The sequence below is a fragment of the Corvus moneduloides genome, chromosome 8, assembly GCF_009650955.1.
Source record: "Corvus moneduloides isolate bCorMon1 chromosome 8, bCorMon1.pri, whole genome shotgun sequence".
NCBI classification, from domain to species: domain Eukaryota; kingdom Metazoa; phylum Chordata; class Aves; order Passeriformes; family Corvidae; genus Corvus; species Corvus moneduloides.
The window spans coordinates 15,564,985-15,580,842 of NC_045483.1; the positions used below are offsets into that span (position 1 = coordinate 15,564,985).

The 15,858-nt window shown below is 37.9% G+C and overlaps 1 protein-coding gene across 9 annotated transcripts in view; it reads left to right on the top strand.

The window, feature by feature from the left end:
* BLNK (B cell linker) overlaps positions 1–14,720 on the top strand; it is a 94,972-nt gene extending 80,252 nt beyond the window's left edge. For 5 of the 9 annotated variants that reach the window (XM_032117151.1, XM_032117147.1, XM_032117149.1 and 2 more), the window contains 10 exons: positions 2,405–2,432; positions 2,737–2,809; positions 3,380–3,410; positions 4,372–4,414; positions 5,086–5,164; positions 5,612–5,643; positions 8,608–8,687; positions 11,464–11,547; positions 12,560–12,715; positions 13,974–14,720. In XM_032117151.1, coding sequence (XP_031973042.1) covers positions 2,405–2,432; positions 2,737–2,809; positions 3,380–3,410; positions 4,372–4,414; positions 5,086–5,164; positions 5,612–5,643; positions 8,608–8,687; positions 11,464–11,547; positions 12,560–12,715; positions 13,974–14,093 — 726 coding nt within the window. In that variant the 3' untranslated portion in view covers positions 14,094–14,720. Of the gene's footprint in view, positions 1–2,404; positions 2,433–2,736; positions 2,810–3,379; positions 3,411–4,371; positions 4,415–5,085; positions 5,165–5,611; positions 5,644–8,607; positions 8,688–11,437; positions 11,548–12,559; positions 12,716–13,973 lie in introns of all 9 variants that reach the window. The other 4 variants (XM_032117155.1, XM_032117152.1, XR_004241660.1 and 1 more) reach the window with 3 other exon arrangements.
* Positions 14,721–15,858: the final 1,138 nt, after the last annotated feature.

Consider the following 15,858-nt stretch of genomic DNA (forward strand, 5'->3'; position numbering starts at 1 on the left):
AAAAGTGCAGTCCTTGAAGGACTAATTACAAGCCTTGGATCCCTAAGGCTGTGTTCCAGCCAGTTCTCCCTCTGCTCTTATCCCCAGTCTGTCCCTCCCACTGCTGTTTTCTTTGAAGCAAACTACTTGGAAACTTGTCCAGCTGCAGAAATGAGCAAAAGCAAATCATGAAAGGTTCTTTTCCAGCCAAATTAGCTCCATAAGTTGATTTGCACAATAGCTCTACTCACAGTTATGCCAGCATGAGGGTCTACATGAGGAGCCAGCTATCAAAAACAGAGCAACATAACTGTATCAGCATCTGTGCCAAAAGCTACATGCTCAGACCCTGTCCCAGTCCTATGCTCTGAATTGTCCCTAAGAAATAATCAGTTTACCAATAACTATATACAGAAATTAGACACTTAAAACTAGAAATTTTGGGTCATATCACAGGATTAGATGTTACGGTGACTTAATGCAGGTGGTATATGAGTATCTTACAGCCTTACTTCAATCTTTACATTTCTGTATATCCCAAGCACAGTTCATACATACAACAGCATCAGCATTTTAGTTTCCCTTCCACCTCATCACAAAGTTCTTCCCATTTAGGTCTGTATCCTGTGGGATGCTGAACAACTCCCAAGCGGTGCCAAATTTGGGATTTCTCTTTTATGAAACAGTTTGATTTCTCAGCTTTTCTTACAAAATAAGAAAAAAACCTTGAGTCTAAAGGGAGAATGTTGGACAGAAATTTCACTATCTGATCAGCACTAAGAATACTCCTGCTTCAGAACAGACTTGAGTGCCATATTGCAGCTGAAACCTCTGCATTAATGCATTTTCAGAGCTTAGACCTGAGGTATCATCCTAGCTTTGCAGAGAGTAAAAAGAGACTATCCTTTAGCTGAAGCCACACACTGAGTGAGTTATAGCTCCAAGATGAAGCTCTCAGACAAACACTCATCTGTACCATGGGTGTATTCAGCTCCTGGGTGCTTGAAGTTCGCCAGCTTGTCAAAAGAGTCAGCCTAGGAAAGAGTCACACAGTGCAGTCCAAATTTTGGGGTCTTTGTTTTGTAAGTGGCCCTTACAGTTTTGAACAAACACATGGTAATGAGCATGATGTTTGTCCAGCCCTCTGTTGTTCCTTTCCATCCCCAACTACAGCACATTGACAAAGCCCAAACAATAACTGAAGTATCTCTTAACTGCTCCCATTCAATATCCTGTCAGCACTAACCAGCACTGATCATGTGCACAGAACTGTGACCCTTGTTCCTCTCAAGGGCCTGAGCTGATTGGGAGAAAAATTTCTTCATGTCTTACTTCCCAACTGCTGTGTGATGGATTACACCTCTCCAGCCGGAGAATGGATGCATCTGTCACCAACATTAGTGAAAAGCTGGGTAGATGAAGACAAGACAAATTAATAACTGGTGCCTCTTTGAAAGGTACTTATCACATGGGAGTCTTGATTCCCTAAAAGACAAGAAATGGGAGGCAAAAGTAAGCATCTCCAAAAGAAGCCAGGAAATTAGGTGAATTATTTCAATTTTAGCATGGTGACAAGACAGTCTACTCAGTTTCCTCCATTCAGAGGAAGATGTGGTTTTAGTATACTAAATCTGCTGCAAAATTTCTGTCTTCCAGCTCAGAAATTAAACGTGAACTTAAAGGTCTCACTGCAAAATTCAAGCCAAATTTTCTCAATACTTACTACAACTAATCTCAAGATTGAGAAAGTTCAAAATTTGATGGTTGCTTAAAATTTTTTAAATTACATCATGGAAGTATTCTGGATATTTTTTGCCTTCTGTACAAATATTTCTTTAAAAAGAAAGAATTTACCAAAACCATATTGATTATTCATGCAGCTCTCATTTAATAATCAAAGAATCATTAAGGCTGGGAAAGACCTCTAAGATCAAGTCCAGCTATTAATCCAGCACCACTATGTTCACCACTAAACCATGTCTGTAAGTGCCACATCCACATGCCTTTTGAACACTTCCAAGGATGGTGATTCCACCACTTCCCTGGGCAGCCCATTCCAATGACTGACCACCCTTTCAGTGAAGAAATTTTTTCTAATATCTAATCTAAACCTCTCCTGGTGCAGCATAAGGCCATTTTCTCTTGTCCTGTCACTTGTTACCTGGGAGAAAAGACCAACACCCTCCTTTCAGGTACTTGTAGAGAGCAATAAGGCCCCCCTGAGCCTCCTTTTCTCCAGGCTAAACACCCCCAGCTCCCTCAGTCGCTCCTCATAAGACTTGTGCTCCAGTCCCTTTATCAGCCTTGTTGCCCTTCTCTGCTCCATCACCTCTATGTCCTTCTGGTAGTGAAGGACTTAAAACTGAACACAGTAATCCCTTTTTTAATTCCTTCATATCAAATCTAACCTATTTTTCTATTACAGGACCATGAAGCAAACAATAATGATGAAAGTAAGTATTCAGATGAAAACATGGCAATATGAGAGGGACTAATATGCCACCAGTTACCATAATACAGCATACAATGTAGTGTGTCACTGTCATTTTATGTGTAACAGTCAGCAATAAGCAAGAAGTGTTACTGAACTGTTCCCTTGTATAATCAGACTGAAAACATGTTAAGACAAAAATTAAACCAATGGATATTTTTTACCTTTATTACATTAACACTAAAACGGCAATGAGGAAAATCCACTGTTCAGATACAGCTCACATTGCATCCTAAATACATCCTAAATGTTGCTTGCATCTCTAGGTCAGAGGTTCAGCAACACACAAGAATCCAGATTTCCCACTGGAGCAGCTCCATCTCCATTACCAAGGGGCCTGTGAGTAAAAAATGATAAAACTACTTCTTTGATGGGGATGGGTGTAATAGGTGTATTAGGAGCTAACTCCTATCCTTGCCTACAGCAATTAGAATTTGGGAATAGTATTTATTCCTGTTTGTGAAAGATACCCTGACTAGGTAAAGGCAAGCTGTTATTTTGTTATTTCTGGAGGAATAGTGTTTGTATGCCAAATGGCCTTGCCCTTCACTGCCTGCTGCTGATGGCAGATGCTGGCTGTCTTGCCTAATTTGGTCCCACACTGCAGCACTAGCACATGCAAGCCTAGAAGGGCAGAAAGTTTTCACTAAAGTTCTTTTGCCCCACCCAAGTCACGTTAAGTATTGGATAGAGTTGTAGCTTCCTTGTGTAAGTACCTTTCCTGAGTGCCCACATTGCATCTGATACCCTTATTCTTTTTTTATTCTTGTTTAACTGCTACAACTATCCAGTGAATCCCATCTTAGAAATACCCTGGGAATCAATGAAACTGATGCTTAGTTGCTAAACGAATCCATGTATCTGCTAAGTAACCATATTCTTTATTTTTCTTTTTGCTCCATACTTCAGCAAGAAAACTTCTAATGCAGTAATTTCACCAGTAAGTTGACTTGTAATTGCATAATCAAACAAAAAATTTATTAGATTTTTAATTTATTGTAAAACTCAATTTTATCGCGGGTTTTATTACAGCATAAATGCTTAAAAAGACTAGGGGAAAGAGTTATAAAGACAGGAAATATTTGGGTGCTATTACATGAATAAAGATCAGAGAGAAAGCTCAAGCAGAAAAATATTTTGATCAAAGCAATCTTTGAATTCAGCGCTCTAGGATGTAACAATAAACACAGTACATGAACTGAATAAATGAGAAATAAATGGGAACACAGGCTATTTAGAAGTATTCCCAGAATGTACAGGGCTGCCTATGGAGAACATGAGTTCTTCGCAAGTGATAGCTCAAGAAATATGCAGGATTTTACCAGAATTTGTCAGAGGTTTTTCAGTATTTTGTCATTAGAAAAATATCCCAAAACTTCTTGTGGCAGAAAGTAAGAGGACTGGTTGAAATTTTCAAAGAAATTAATTTGAAAAATATTTCAAAATTGGCAGTTTATTATCATTGTTTCAAAATGAAAAAAAAAAGAAATGGGAAGATTGGTTGCAGTTGTACTGTGAGCTAAACTTACAGTTTAACTTTCAGTAAAAAGAAGTATGTTCAGACATTTGTGTGCATAGACGAATAAAAAAAAAATCAAATTTCGATTTGCAAGTATTTGGGAGAGACTCTTCATTTTTGGGCCTGAGATAAGAACAAACCGTCTAGATTTTACTTTTTCTCCATCTATTTATACCCACAAACTGGGGTAAAATTCTTTCCAAATCAACTTTGCAAAATCCCAAACTTCAATTAGAGGCTCTTCACAGAATGGCTATGTCCCTGCCTCCTAATTCTTCCAGGATGTTGTCAATTCTAAACTATTCCACAAAAAGCTTAAAAGGATAAACATTTGCTGTACAAGTGCCATTTAATACTTGCTTGTCCTGCCCTTTTATTGCAGAAACCATGTTTACCCCCCAGAGAGACCTTAACTGCAAATGAAGGTAAATTATAGCCACTACTGTAAAAAAGTTTACATTTATCTGAACTGGTGTTTTGTTTTGTTTTTGTTTTTTTTTTACTAAAAACATGAGACAAACTACACCACGTTCAACTTACTCTAGGTTTTTGAGTGGTGTTTGGTTTTAGCAGTGTCAAACTGGATCTGGGCAGCCTTAGTTGCACTGAATATCATTGTTCTCTAAAAGCAGTCACAGTAAAACTGCTGAGGTTACTGGCGGGCTAATGTCGGACAATAATGGGCCAGCAACGTGCCCACGTAGCCCTGTAAGTGGAGAAGGGGGAAGGGAGGGACGGGTTCTGAGCTCAGCTAGAACCATCTCGCACGGAGCCGACGGCTGCCAAGAGCCAGGCCCTGGCGCAGGCAGGAAACGCGTCCCGCCCCGGCTCCGGCTGTGAGAGCCCGCGGCTGCTGCAGGCAGCCGGCCCCAGCGCCCTCCCGCTGTGTCACGGAGCCCTGCACAGATATCCACCGCACAGATATTTGCCTAGAATTTAACAAAAAAAGCAGTGCAATGCCAAGCTGCCATGTAAGGAAAAAAACCCCAACATTTATAGTAAAACAAACCCTCCTTCACCTACTGGGAGTCCCTAATCCGGGATAATATATTTCTGAAGAAATCTCGACTCTACCGTTTGTTTTCCCAAACTACAGAAAAACCTACGGCACCAGAACGACAACGCAGTTCCAACCAGGAGCTTCCACTTCCACCCCTTCCAAGTGGTGCCCAAAAGTAAGATTCCCTTTCCATCTTTTGAATACTGCAATGCACCAGCACTTACTGCTTGGTCTGAACAAAACTCTGAGAGGCTCAAAGGGGAGCACTCTTTTCACTGTAGCCTTCCTGTTGCTTTTTGAGAGCTGAGATTCCTGAAGCCTCACAGTAGCAAAAAAAATAAAACATAGCAAATGAATGCATACAAATACTATAACCATCACCAAAACACGAGAGGATATAATCTGTAATAAGGTGATGGAGATTTAAACCATATGTTTAAATTCCTCCTATTGGGATATCATTTTTTTTAATACCTGTATCAGACCCCTATTTCTTAATGAACAAATGGGTGAGATGGAACACACTCTTACCACTGCATGCTTCAAATAACACAATTTTCATATTATCAGGACTGGGTAGATCCCCTCAGACCTTTCTGTAATCTCTTGACATTTATTTCAGGCCTCTGCTCCCAAAGTCCTCAATTCTGCCAAGTAAGTATAATTCCATTTTTTAATTAAAACGTGATTAACTTGTAATTTCAAATTAACCTTTGAATTAAAATTATTTCAAAATACCTTGCACATTAATTCAAAATGAATTAATATATCTGTAATGTATACAAAGAGGAAGTCAAATATCCAGGATCTTAACTCAGCTAGTAAAATTAAGGGAGTATGTCAGGGTTATTGATGTAAAATGGGTGCTTCATTTACATTTATGAATACTGGAAATTTCTAGCAAACGCAGTTTGGGTCATTTCCCATCGTAATAAAGATTCCATCAGTCTTTCTTGTCACAGAAGAATCCTAAATATGACATTTCTGGACTGCTCAAGGCTTCTGTTGCCTAGAAAATAGACAGATTATTATTGCATCCAATTTATTCTTTTTCTACAGAAGGAAAAAAAAAGAAGGTACTTTTATAATAGCAAATGCTAAAGCTCTTCTCTAAGCGGTGCTTTCCAAGATGGATTTTGTTTCAGTTCACAGTTAAAAACAAATTAGGAAATATGTATATAAACTCTCTTTGTACAGAAGTGTAAATTAGATCTAACATTTTTATAGTTCCTTGTTAGCAGACACTTGTCTGACCTTCCTGTAAGCCCTTTACTGTACATATTCAGTCTGAACATATCTTTCACACTGTAAACAGATGGTGAGAATGGCACATAAAAATCTACATTTGGTGTAGCTTACACTAATAACAGCATGTAAGTTTATCTCTTTCCTGGAAACATTTGCTTGATGCATGTTGCAATTTTATCTCCTGTGCTGAGGAAATATAGTATGGTTCACATTAATGCTCTTGACTGATGCACTCAGGTTTGTCTCCTCCTGTCACACAACTGATGTGCTTCAACTTGAAGCATAAATTCTTACTACTTCTGTAACCATAACTATTCTTTGAGGCCATCTGGTGCTAAATTATGCTCTGATTAGTAAACTTTCTTTAGCATAATCTTATTCTGTGCCCGGTCCAATAACAATTTTATAAGACATACCACTGGTCCCAATCACTAATGTCCCTTCAGCATAACCTGCCATCTCTTCTTTGTCCCCATACAAGCCTAGAGCTAACTTCCATCTTCATCATTAAAAGTACTTATTTCCCATATGGCACAGCATCAAATGCACCACTGAAGTCCAGATTAAGTATGGTGCCACATTCCCTCTTTGTAGAACTCTGTTATTTCATGGAAGAGCTGTAACGTTTTATCTACTTGGCTAAGACTCAGATTTTCTCTTGTTAGTTGTGCTTTTACTTCCAAATCTTAATGTTATTTCCTTCGAATTTTCTCCTAGGGCCTTGTGTTCTGTGGAATCAGACAAAAAGCCCTGTAGATGCTCAAGTCACTTTTTCTACTTTAGGTATAGCAATTATGTTTGGTATTCTTTAATCATTTGGTACCATCCTGACTTGAAAATTACATAAAATAACTGTTACCACTCCTGAATTTCATGTGCCAGTTTTTAAAATTTCTTAGGTAAAGATTATGTGGGTAAAGATTATTTAAACTTTGCTTCCAATTTGATTGTGGAAATTTCCATTTCTGTGCCAGAACTACTATTTGTTTAGTACATAGATTATCTTTAAAATCAATAAAATTCTTATTGCATAAAGCCCAATCTCTCTTTCCGTTTTTAGACACAGCTAAGGCATCTTTCATTACTTATTTTAATGTCTTTTTGTCAAGTCTAATTCACTAATCTGACTGATTTATGGCAGTTCTTGCTTTAGTCATACAGTCTATCTTCAGCTGTAGCTTTAACAGCTGGTCAGTCAAAATTTTACAGAAAAAACAAAATTCAAAATATTGAATAGCCTTCTTCAGGTGATTATTAATTCACTGAGAGCTGGAACTGCTCCCTACAATGTCTCCCCTCCATTTGGGATGCAGCTTCCAGATAGTTGCAACTTTACTACAAAATGTTCTAAATGTACTTCACACAATTGTCTTTGAGGTCTCCTGTCCAACTGAATTTTTTAATTCTGGTCACTGTATGGTCTTCTCTGTAACATTCTTACTCATTTTTTAACCAAAATCTAAAATTTTATTAGTGAAGACTTGACAACATAGTCTGCAGAGCACCATATCCAGAAACAGGTGAATGCTAACAATCCTAGTAGCGTTTGTTTTCCCCAATAAAAACACACAGGAAAAGAAACCTCCCATAATAACAAAATATGTAACACTCAACTTTCTACAATGATCTTCTCTAGTATATTGATTTGCATCCAGCTGTGCTCACAAGTACCTATAGGAGACACCTACACTCTTGGGCCAAACTCTGTTTTACCAGAAAGCAATTATCTATACTTACTTTTTTCATATCATTACTATGCAACACTATCAAACATTTTGCTTCTGATTTCTTAAACTCTTACATCTGTATTTCAGCCCTAGTAATTATTTTCTACTATGCTTTGTTTATTCCAATTATAATTAAGCATCATAATGCTTTCTTTTAGTTCTGCTTCTCCATTTTGCTGCCTGGACTTCTTGCACTTGCATACAAACAATTCAGGTGATCTAAACTGGTGAAAAATTGTCTCTGAGATACATTCATTTTCCTGACTCCCTCACCTGTAAGACTGCTTCTGACGTTGGACTGAGCACAAATATTTGCATTGTGTTCCTGCATTTTCTTATCTGTTGCTACGTTCATTCACTTTGGTGGTGGAAGAATTTTTTTCCTGTATTCTAAGTCTAGTTCTGGCTAATAACCAACTTGTTATCCAAACTGGTTTTCTCTTCACAAGCAAGGCTACCCTTTAGGCAGGAAAGTGTCCCAGTACTCATATAGGCCCCATCCATTTTCAGTAGAAAGCTTTCCTGAGTGGTATCAAAGGTCAACCGTTTCCAGATCTTCCAAAGTCCTTGTAACAAATCAATTTCTTACGTCATAACAAACATACTTTGAAAACTTATACATGTTGTTCTTTCGCTTTTCTAGAAGTGCCAGAAGCTGCAAACCGTTCTTTGGGTGCTTCCCTCCCCAGCAGCACTTCATCTATTTCAAGTTCTGCAGACCAGGTATAGTATTAGCTAAATTCATATTACCGAAATCTCCCTATCTTCTTATCCTTTATTTTAAAATAGTATTTCCACCCCTACCTGCTTTCAAAAGAAAATGACACTCCTTTTGTGGAGGGCTTCTATGCCCCCTTTTGCAATGAGGCTTTTCTGTAGCACAAATAATCTGAATGTTAGCTTTCATTAAAATATGTTTAGAGGTTTAATAAACTGTAGAAAAAAATGTAAATAGTATTATAACCAATCTTGGCACTCTACCAGTCACTTCAAACAAAACTTTAAAAAGCTTTAGTTTCATGTCTTCCTGACTCCCCAGTTTGTACTTTCAACATCATTGAAACAAGGAAATCTGTGGTGATATACTTAAGTCTAGTCTTTGATATAGATGGCTATAAAGAGTTTTTAATCACCTCCTTTTTTCTAACTTATAGCTGTACAAATGGTGTACAGGAAAAAAAAAGTGCAGTAAGCAAATACAATGATGCTGTTATGCCTCCCCCATGTCTTTTAGTCTCTCCCAAGTCTAACTCCTTTCTATTCCTTTAAACAGATCTCTTCTCATTACAGTTAATACTGTCAGTTTTATGGCAAATTCTTTTTTTAATGTGTTTTGTTGCAACATTAAGCTTTGAATGATCTAAGCAAATGCAAAGTTATTTTCATTTCAGTGCTATTCCCCTTATTCTCATTTTGGATGAAGGGAGACTACAAAATGCAGAAAGCCATTCTTATTAGCCTGGTAGTCACAAACACGGTAAAAATAGTTCTGCTGAGCGTAAAACAAAGGCTCTATCATGCAGAGCCAGTAACATCAAGTGTTCTAAAGTCTGACATGACAAACATAATACAAGACTATTTGAAGTTCTGGAAAATTTTAACTATGTCATACTGGATATTTATTATAAAAATTACTTTCAAATAAGCAATCTAGCAGACTCTAAACAAATAGCTCATAGCAATTACATTTGCAATTTTAATGTAACAGCCATGGGCAAAAAGAGCTTAATAAAAGATCCATTTTGCTAAAAAAAAAAAAATTTAGCTGTTAGTGCTACTTTCCCAGTAGTTATATACAGTAGTATCATTTGCTGTAGCATCCTGCACAATACAGGTGCTCACAGATGTCGTTCATTCCCATGGCATTTACTCTTTGTTTGGTTCCCATCCAAACTTTGGCAGCAGCTGTCTTCTTCTACATTATAGGCTACAGATAGTGTTAGAAGAAAGGCCGGGGGGCCATTGATTCCTTGTTTTGTTGAACAAAGATTTGTTTACGGGACTCATTCTCTATGTGGGCAAGTACCTTTCATACTTGCAGTTCCTCTCACCCTTTCTTTTTCCAATGAATAGTGTGACTGAAGAAATAAATGGAAAAATTTTGAAGGTAAAATTATATGTAATGGCTTGAGCCAGTCTAAGAATTTAGTGCAATGCCCCCAAAATTGAGACTCTGCTCTCTCCTCACCGTCAGCTCCCCTCCCAGCTTCTCTGTTGTTCCCTTCTGATCCGGCAGTGGGTTGAGCCAAGTCACTAAACTTACAGAAAACCAGCCTGGCAGTCAAACACAAAAAAAGGCAACTTCTTCTTTCTGCAAGATAAATAAAGTGAATTATCTCACCATGAGCAACAAAATGAGCCCAAAGAGAAGCCAAGACATACCCTTTCCGGCCTCAGTAAGCGAGCTAGACCAGCTCAGTTATAATGCGCAACTTCACCTTTAATCTGTTTTGTACAGAAGTGACAAAGCCTGTGTGAAAATTAATTTTATCATAAAGCTGGAGCAAAATTTATCCAACCTTCATGCTGTCCAGGTGGAGACAATCATGATTGTGTTCACAAACAGCATTAAGGATATGGGAAACTTCATTCCCATTATGCCTTTTCCTGGTCTTAAAATCAAGAGTCATGCATGGTTAGAAGGGAAAAAGGGATTTTACCTTGGTATTTATTTTAAGGATCCTTAGGTGCATTACATCCAGGTCGAATGCACCCCAATGCACAGCGCAATGTACAGCCACAAAAGATCTGGTATAACATTATAGGTCTTGCTAATTAGCATATCTATCAAAAATTCCCCAGTGAGAGGCTCAAATGAGCCCCTTCCCTAAGGGACCTTCCCCTGGATGGTTTTATCTTGGTTTACAGAATGTGTTCTGGAGAGGACCTTGGGGTCTGGGGCACACTGATCCCTAACAACGAAGCTTCTAAAATGTTTAGTCTCCCAGCTGAACAAACAAGTCCAAGAATGTAGGCAAAAAGCACTAAGAATACAGAAGTTGTAAAAAGGTATAAAAGGGGTATAAAAGAAAAGCCAAAAAATCATCATGGCATCACCCAAAGCTTAGACACAAACCAAATCTGAACACCTCATGGCTAGCCCACAACTGAGCAGCATTTAAACTGTTAATGGTCTATTTATTCCTCAGCATTCCTCAACATTTATTCCTCTTTAAATTCTACTGGAATAGCTTCCATCTTTAAAACTGTCCTACAGTTGAACCTGACTGCTTTCCTCAGGGTATCTCTCTTTTGTTGTTTATCAGCCTTCTACCACAAATCTGTTACCACTGTTTTGACACTCTAGTTTTTCTTTGCCCTATCTCTATCCAACTAAAACAGTGAACTCCTGGTAAAGACTTTTTAAACTCTGTGTTTTCTGCATTTTAGTTCTTCACAGCTGTCATTATTTAGCAGTAACTCTCCTACAGGCCATATTCTTTATTATTATTATTATTATTATTATTTTACAGGTGAAACACTGTTCCTCTCTTTTTAGGATGCTGGTGTTCACAGTAAAGCATGGTATGCTGCTACCTGTGATAGGAAAATGGCAGAAGATGCATTGTACCGATCAAACAAGGTAAGTCAGTTTGAAAAAATTTCTGGTTTATGGGAAAAAAACCCAAACCTTCAAATAAAAAAAAAATTTGAAAAAAAGACAACCTGAAAGTATTCTAAGAGCATCAGTTGCATTCTGAACAGGTCAGAACTACTGTGCCATGCAAGTACTGTCAAACCTGAAATTATTGTGGTGACGTTAGTTAACTCTGGCTTTCGTTGCAAGACCAAAGCACTGCAGAGAAAGCTATTACAGACTAGAGAGCTGAGGAAGATCTGATAGCTCATACACACCCCATAAAAGAAATGCAAAGCCCAGTGACTTTTAAGTGGTCTCCACCACTGTCCAACAGTTCACGTGAAAACAGCTATTTGGAAAGGCTGGTGTTGCTATGCATTTTGAAATAGCAACACTGCATTTAGTTGCAGATAGTTGCAAGAGTTGCAATAGCTGCATTCTCAACTATTCTTTGTACAAAATCTGGTGTCACAAGAGCCGCATGTAGAGTTGCATCCTCAGCATCAAGCACATTTCCACTCTTGCCTAAGTCCACAGAGCAGGATAAAGGGGGAGAGCATGGGGGCTATCACCAGCTGAAGGCTACTGTGTGTTAGTGAGCACAGGGCTACAGGGTTGGGAGTGCAGGTGCCTGAGTGTGCTGACAGTGCTTTTTACAGCTCTAGAGAAATGGTATCTCTACTTCTCCCTGCTTTCTCGCCTAGCTACTGCCACTGACAGGAACTATTCCCTAACAATCTGTGGACCCCAACAGATGGCTGCCACTGTGTATTTATTTCTTTTTTTTCCTCTCTGGTTGAGAGAGGGAACAGGCAGTGGTAAGGGTGATTCTTAAATGACAGCTTCATAAGCTACTGTTAGCAGGAATACATGCTACTTTTCATCTGCTGCTATTCTGTTTTTCTAATGGGAGAAAAGAGTTTAATGCTAATATAAATCAAAATATTAAGCCAAAACCAAACTAAGTTGTTGGAAAGAAATGAGCCAAATACACGGACTACTCTTATCGTTTTAGGATGGATCTTTTCTAGTAAGGAAGAGTTCTGGACAGGACTCACGGCAACCATACACACTGGTGGTGTTTTACAACAGAAGAGTGTACAACATTCCTATACGATTTATTGAATCAACAAGACAGTATGCACTGGGCAGAGAAAAAAGTGGTGAAGAGGTGAGATGATGTGGGGATATTTTTCCTAACAGTTTTCAATTATATACCTTTAATAAGCAATGAATAAGATATATTGCACTATGACCAAAAAGATTCTTCATGTATGAAGGTAAGAATATACCCTTCTCTGTCAAGTTAGAGAAACCAGTGTTATGTCAACTCCTGGACACTGTAACTAAAACCACAGATCAAATTTAAAATATACTCATAGAGCTGTTTTGAATAAAGTTAACAGGATAAGGGCTGCAGCTGCTAGATAAATTTTCTGACTGTTTATAGTCTTCTATTTACCTTCTAAAACTCTAGTTAGATTTCTTGGAAAATTGCAAAGGAAGAACAGCTATGTTCAAAAAACAAAACAAAAACCCCCAACACTATCAAAAATGAGAATGACATTACTGTTAATACTGTTTTCACATAAAGAAGATGTTAAACTCTAGCTCTGGAGTGAAAAGATCACTGGTTGGCTACTCTGCCACACAGGTAATTACTCTGATTGCAAAGCAGAAACTCGGAACACAAATACCAATAAAAACAGTTTGTTATCACTGCATAGAGTAGGCTTTCCAGCAATGTGAAAGTAGGCTTGCCGTAACCTAATTATCTGCCTCCCAGGCACCAGTTGCAAGATTACAGAAAATATAATAGCCTGAAGGTCACCTGGTCTTCAACAAAGGGTGAAAAATGACCTCAGGATAAATAGATAGTCCAAAGTTTTTATTTGACAAAAGACCAAAAGGAAAAGCAACAGATCTAGCAGATCCTGGATATTAATTTACAGTGACAGACATTAAAACTGTGTACCTAGAACAGTTCTCACTGATGGCTGCCTGTACCAGAGATAGCCTACCTGTTACTCCCAGAGATAGCCTTCCCTCTGAGGTGGCTGAACCACATCTGCCACAGCTTCTGAGCAGCCAATCTTTACACTAAGGTAACATGAAATGTCAGTTCACTGTGGCCCATAGCAAACTCGGTGGTTCAGTTTGTGAAGGTGGCAATCACAAATGTAAAGGAGGAGACAGCTGGTGCCTGTAATATCTTCTGTTGTCCAAATCTAATCTGTTTATGACTAAAATCAGAACTAAGAGAAGGATCAGTGCTCTCACTAAAAGGCAGAGCATCTCACTTGGTAGTGGTTGTAGTTTAACTCTCTTCAGTTATGTGAGAAGCAAAGATAAAATGATGCAGTGATTACTGTCAATATTATAGCATTAAAAGAAGCCAGCACTAATTATTTTTTGTTTTCTTTACCCAGCGCTTTGACAGTGTTGCTGAAATAGTAGAGAATCACCAGCGCACCTCCCTGGTTCTAATTGACAGCCAGAACAACACAAAAGACTCAACAAAACTGAAACATGTTGTAAGAGTTTCTTAATCAAACTGAACTGCTAAAATGAAGACTTCTTTAATCATTTCTTCCAACATACCAAGACATGGACAAGATATTAAAAGAAGAAAATCCAAAATTATGGGAAGCACTCTTTAAGAGCACCTACAGAGTAGTAAGAAATGTGTTTCATGGAGTTCAATCCCATGTCACTCTTATCAGGAAAGTGTTCACATTTAACACAAGAAGCCAAAGCAGATACACTGTCATCTCTGACAACACGGGTATCCAAAGTCACATGAAGAACAACGGCATACCAGCCTGGTTAGTCCTTTGACTGCTATTTGGAGATAGAGTTCTTGTAGGACATTTTCGTTTTAAAAATGGTAATACCCATAGTAATCTACTCTTTCAATCCATGTTTACCACATACCACTGCTTTCAGCAATTTCTTCGTAAAGTGCACAGTCCCAGAAATTAGAGCAACTTGACCTAATATACCACTGTGCACAAGTTGAAAATACGACTGTACTTTGTGATTAGTGGCAATAAATCCACCTGAATGTTTTAGATTTATGGACGTGTTGTACTTTCCCTCAGCTTCACCCTGTTTCACTGATATTTTTGCTTGTATTATCAGATGTACAAATAAAATTTAAAAATACTGTAAACTCAGAAGTGTATGGAGACTTTGCTGGACTGCATTTCTTGGCACCCTTCCAGCAAGAAAGCATCAATTCACTAGTGTATGAACAATATCACTTTTTACAGCTGTATCTCATATATAGACACACACACATATTTGGTTTAATGACTGCGAAATCTTTTGTCTTCAAATTGCCTACTGTTGGTACACTGCTTCATTGCTAAACTAATTACTCAGTTCTTGCTGAATTTATGGACACACATACAGAAAAAAAACCACTTCTTTCAGGCCTGTTTAATCACAGTGGTTTACTTATTGTATTATTGTGAACAAAGTAAACTTCCACAAATGTTCAAGTGGTGAAAATTAATTTGATGAATGTATAAATTGCACAAGTGAAAAACTTTTAGGAGCAATTGTTAATTAGTTCTAGAGGTGTTTGATTTCACTGGACCTGAAGACTCATCCATCTTAAAGGTATTTTCTAAAACTGACACTTTATATACACACCTGGTTTGTTCCTTTTGTTCCAAATCAGGCAGCGTTCTCTAGGATTATATTCAAGGCATTAAAGGCAAGACTGAGTCAAGACTTGCAAAGTCTCAGCAAGTCACTTAGGGCCATAGTGTAGCTGTATTCTGCAGCTATTTTCTTGTGCTTTTGATCAATGACTTCTAAAAGTAATGCACCTCTCTTCTAGAAAGAACTGTATGCTAATACAATGCTCAGCACATGCTACCTACGTATCTTGAGGCATCTCAGTTTCTTCTCTCTGCAACACAGGTGGTACTTACCATACGTAATGTGAATAAGACTGGCAAGTACAAAACAATGTATACAGATATTACATAAGCCTACCTGACAGTTCACAGTACTACATAAGGGCTATGTTTAGTGTATTGCTAATATTTGTATTAGAGTATATTGCTACTATTGGTATTAGTTTTATATTAATACTATGATTAATACTACTGAAATGTTTAGGACATTAAGATTGCAAAGTCAAGGTGTCAAAATTAACACAAAAGTTAGTAGTGGCTGCAAGCTTAATTTACTCCTTCTATATGTGTGCTATTATTTAGCTACTTTAAGCATCACTCTAGAAGCTATTTCAAGCAATACTCACAATGGAAGTATTCTGTGAAAAAGTAGCCACTGAGTATTTAA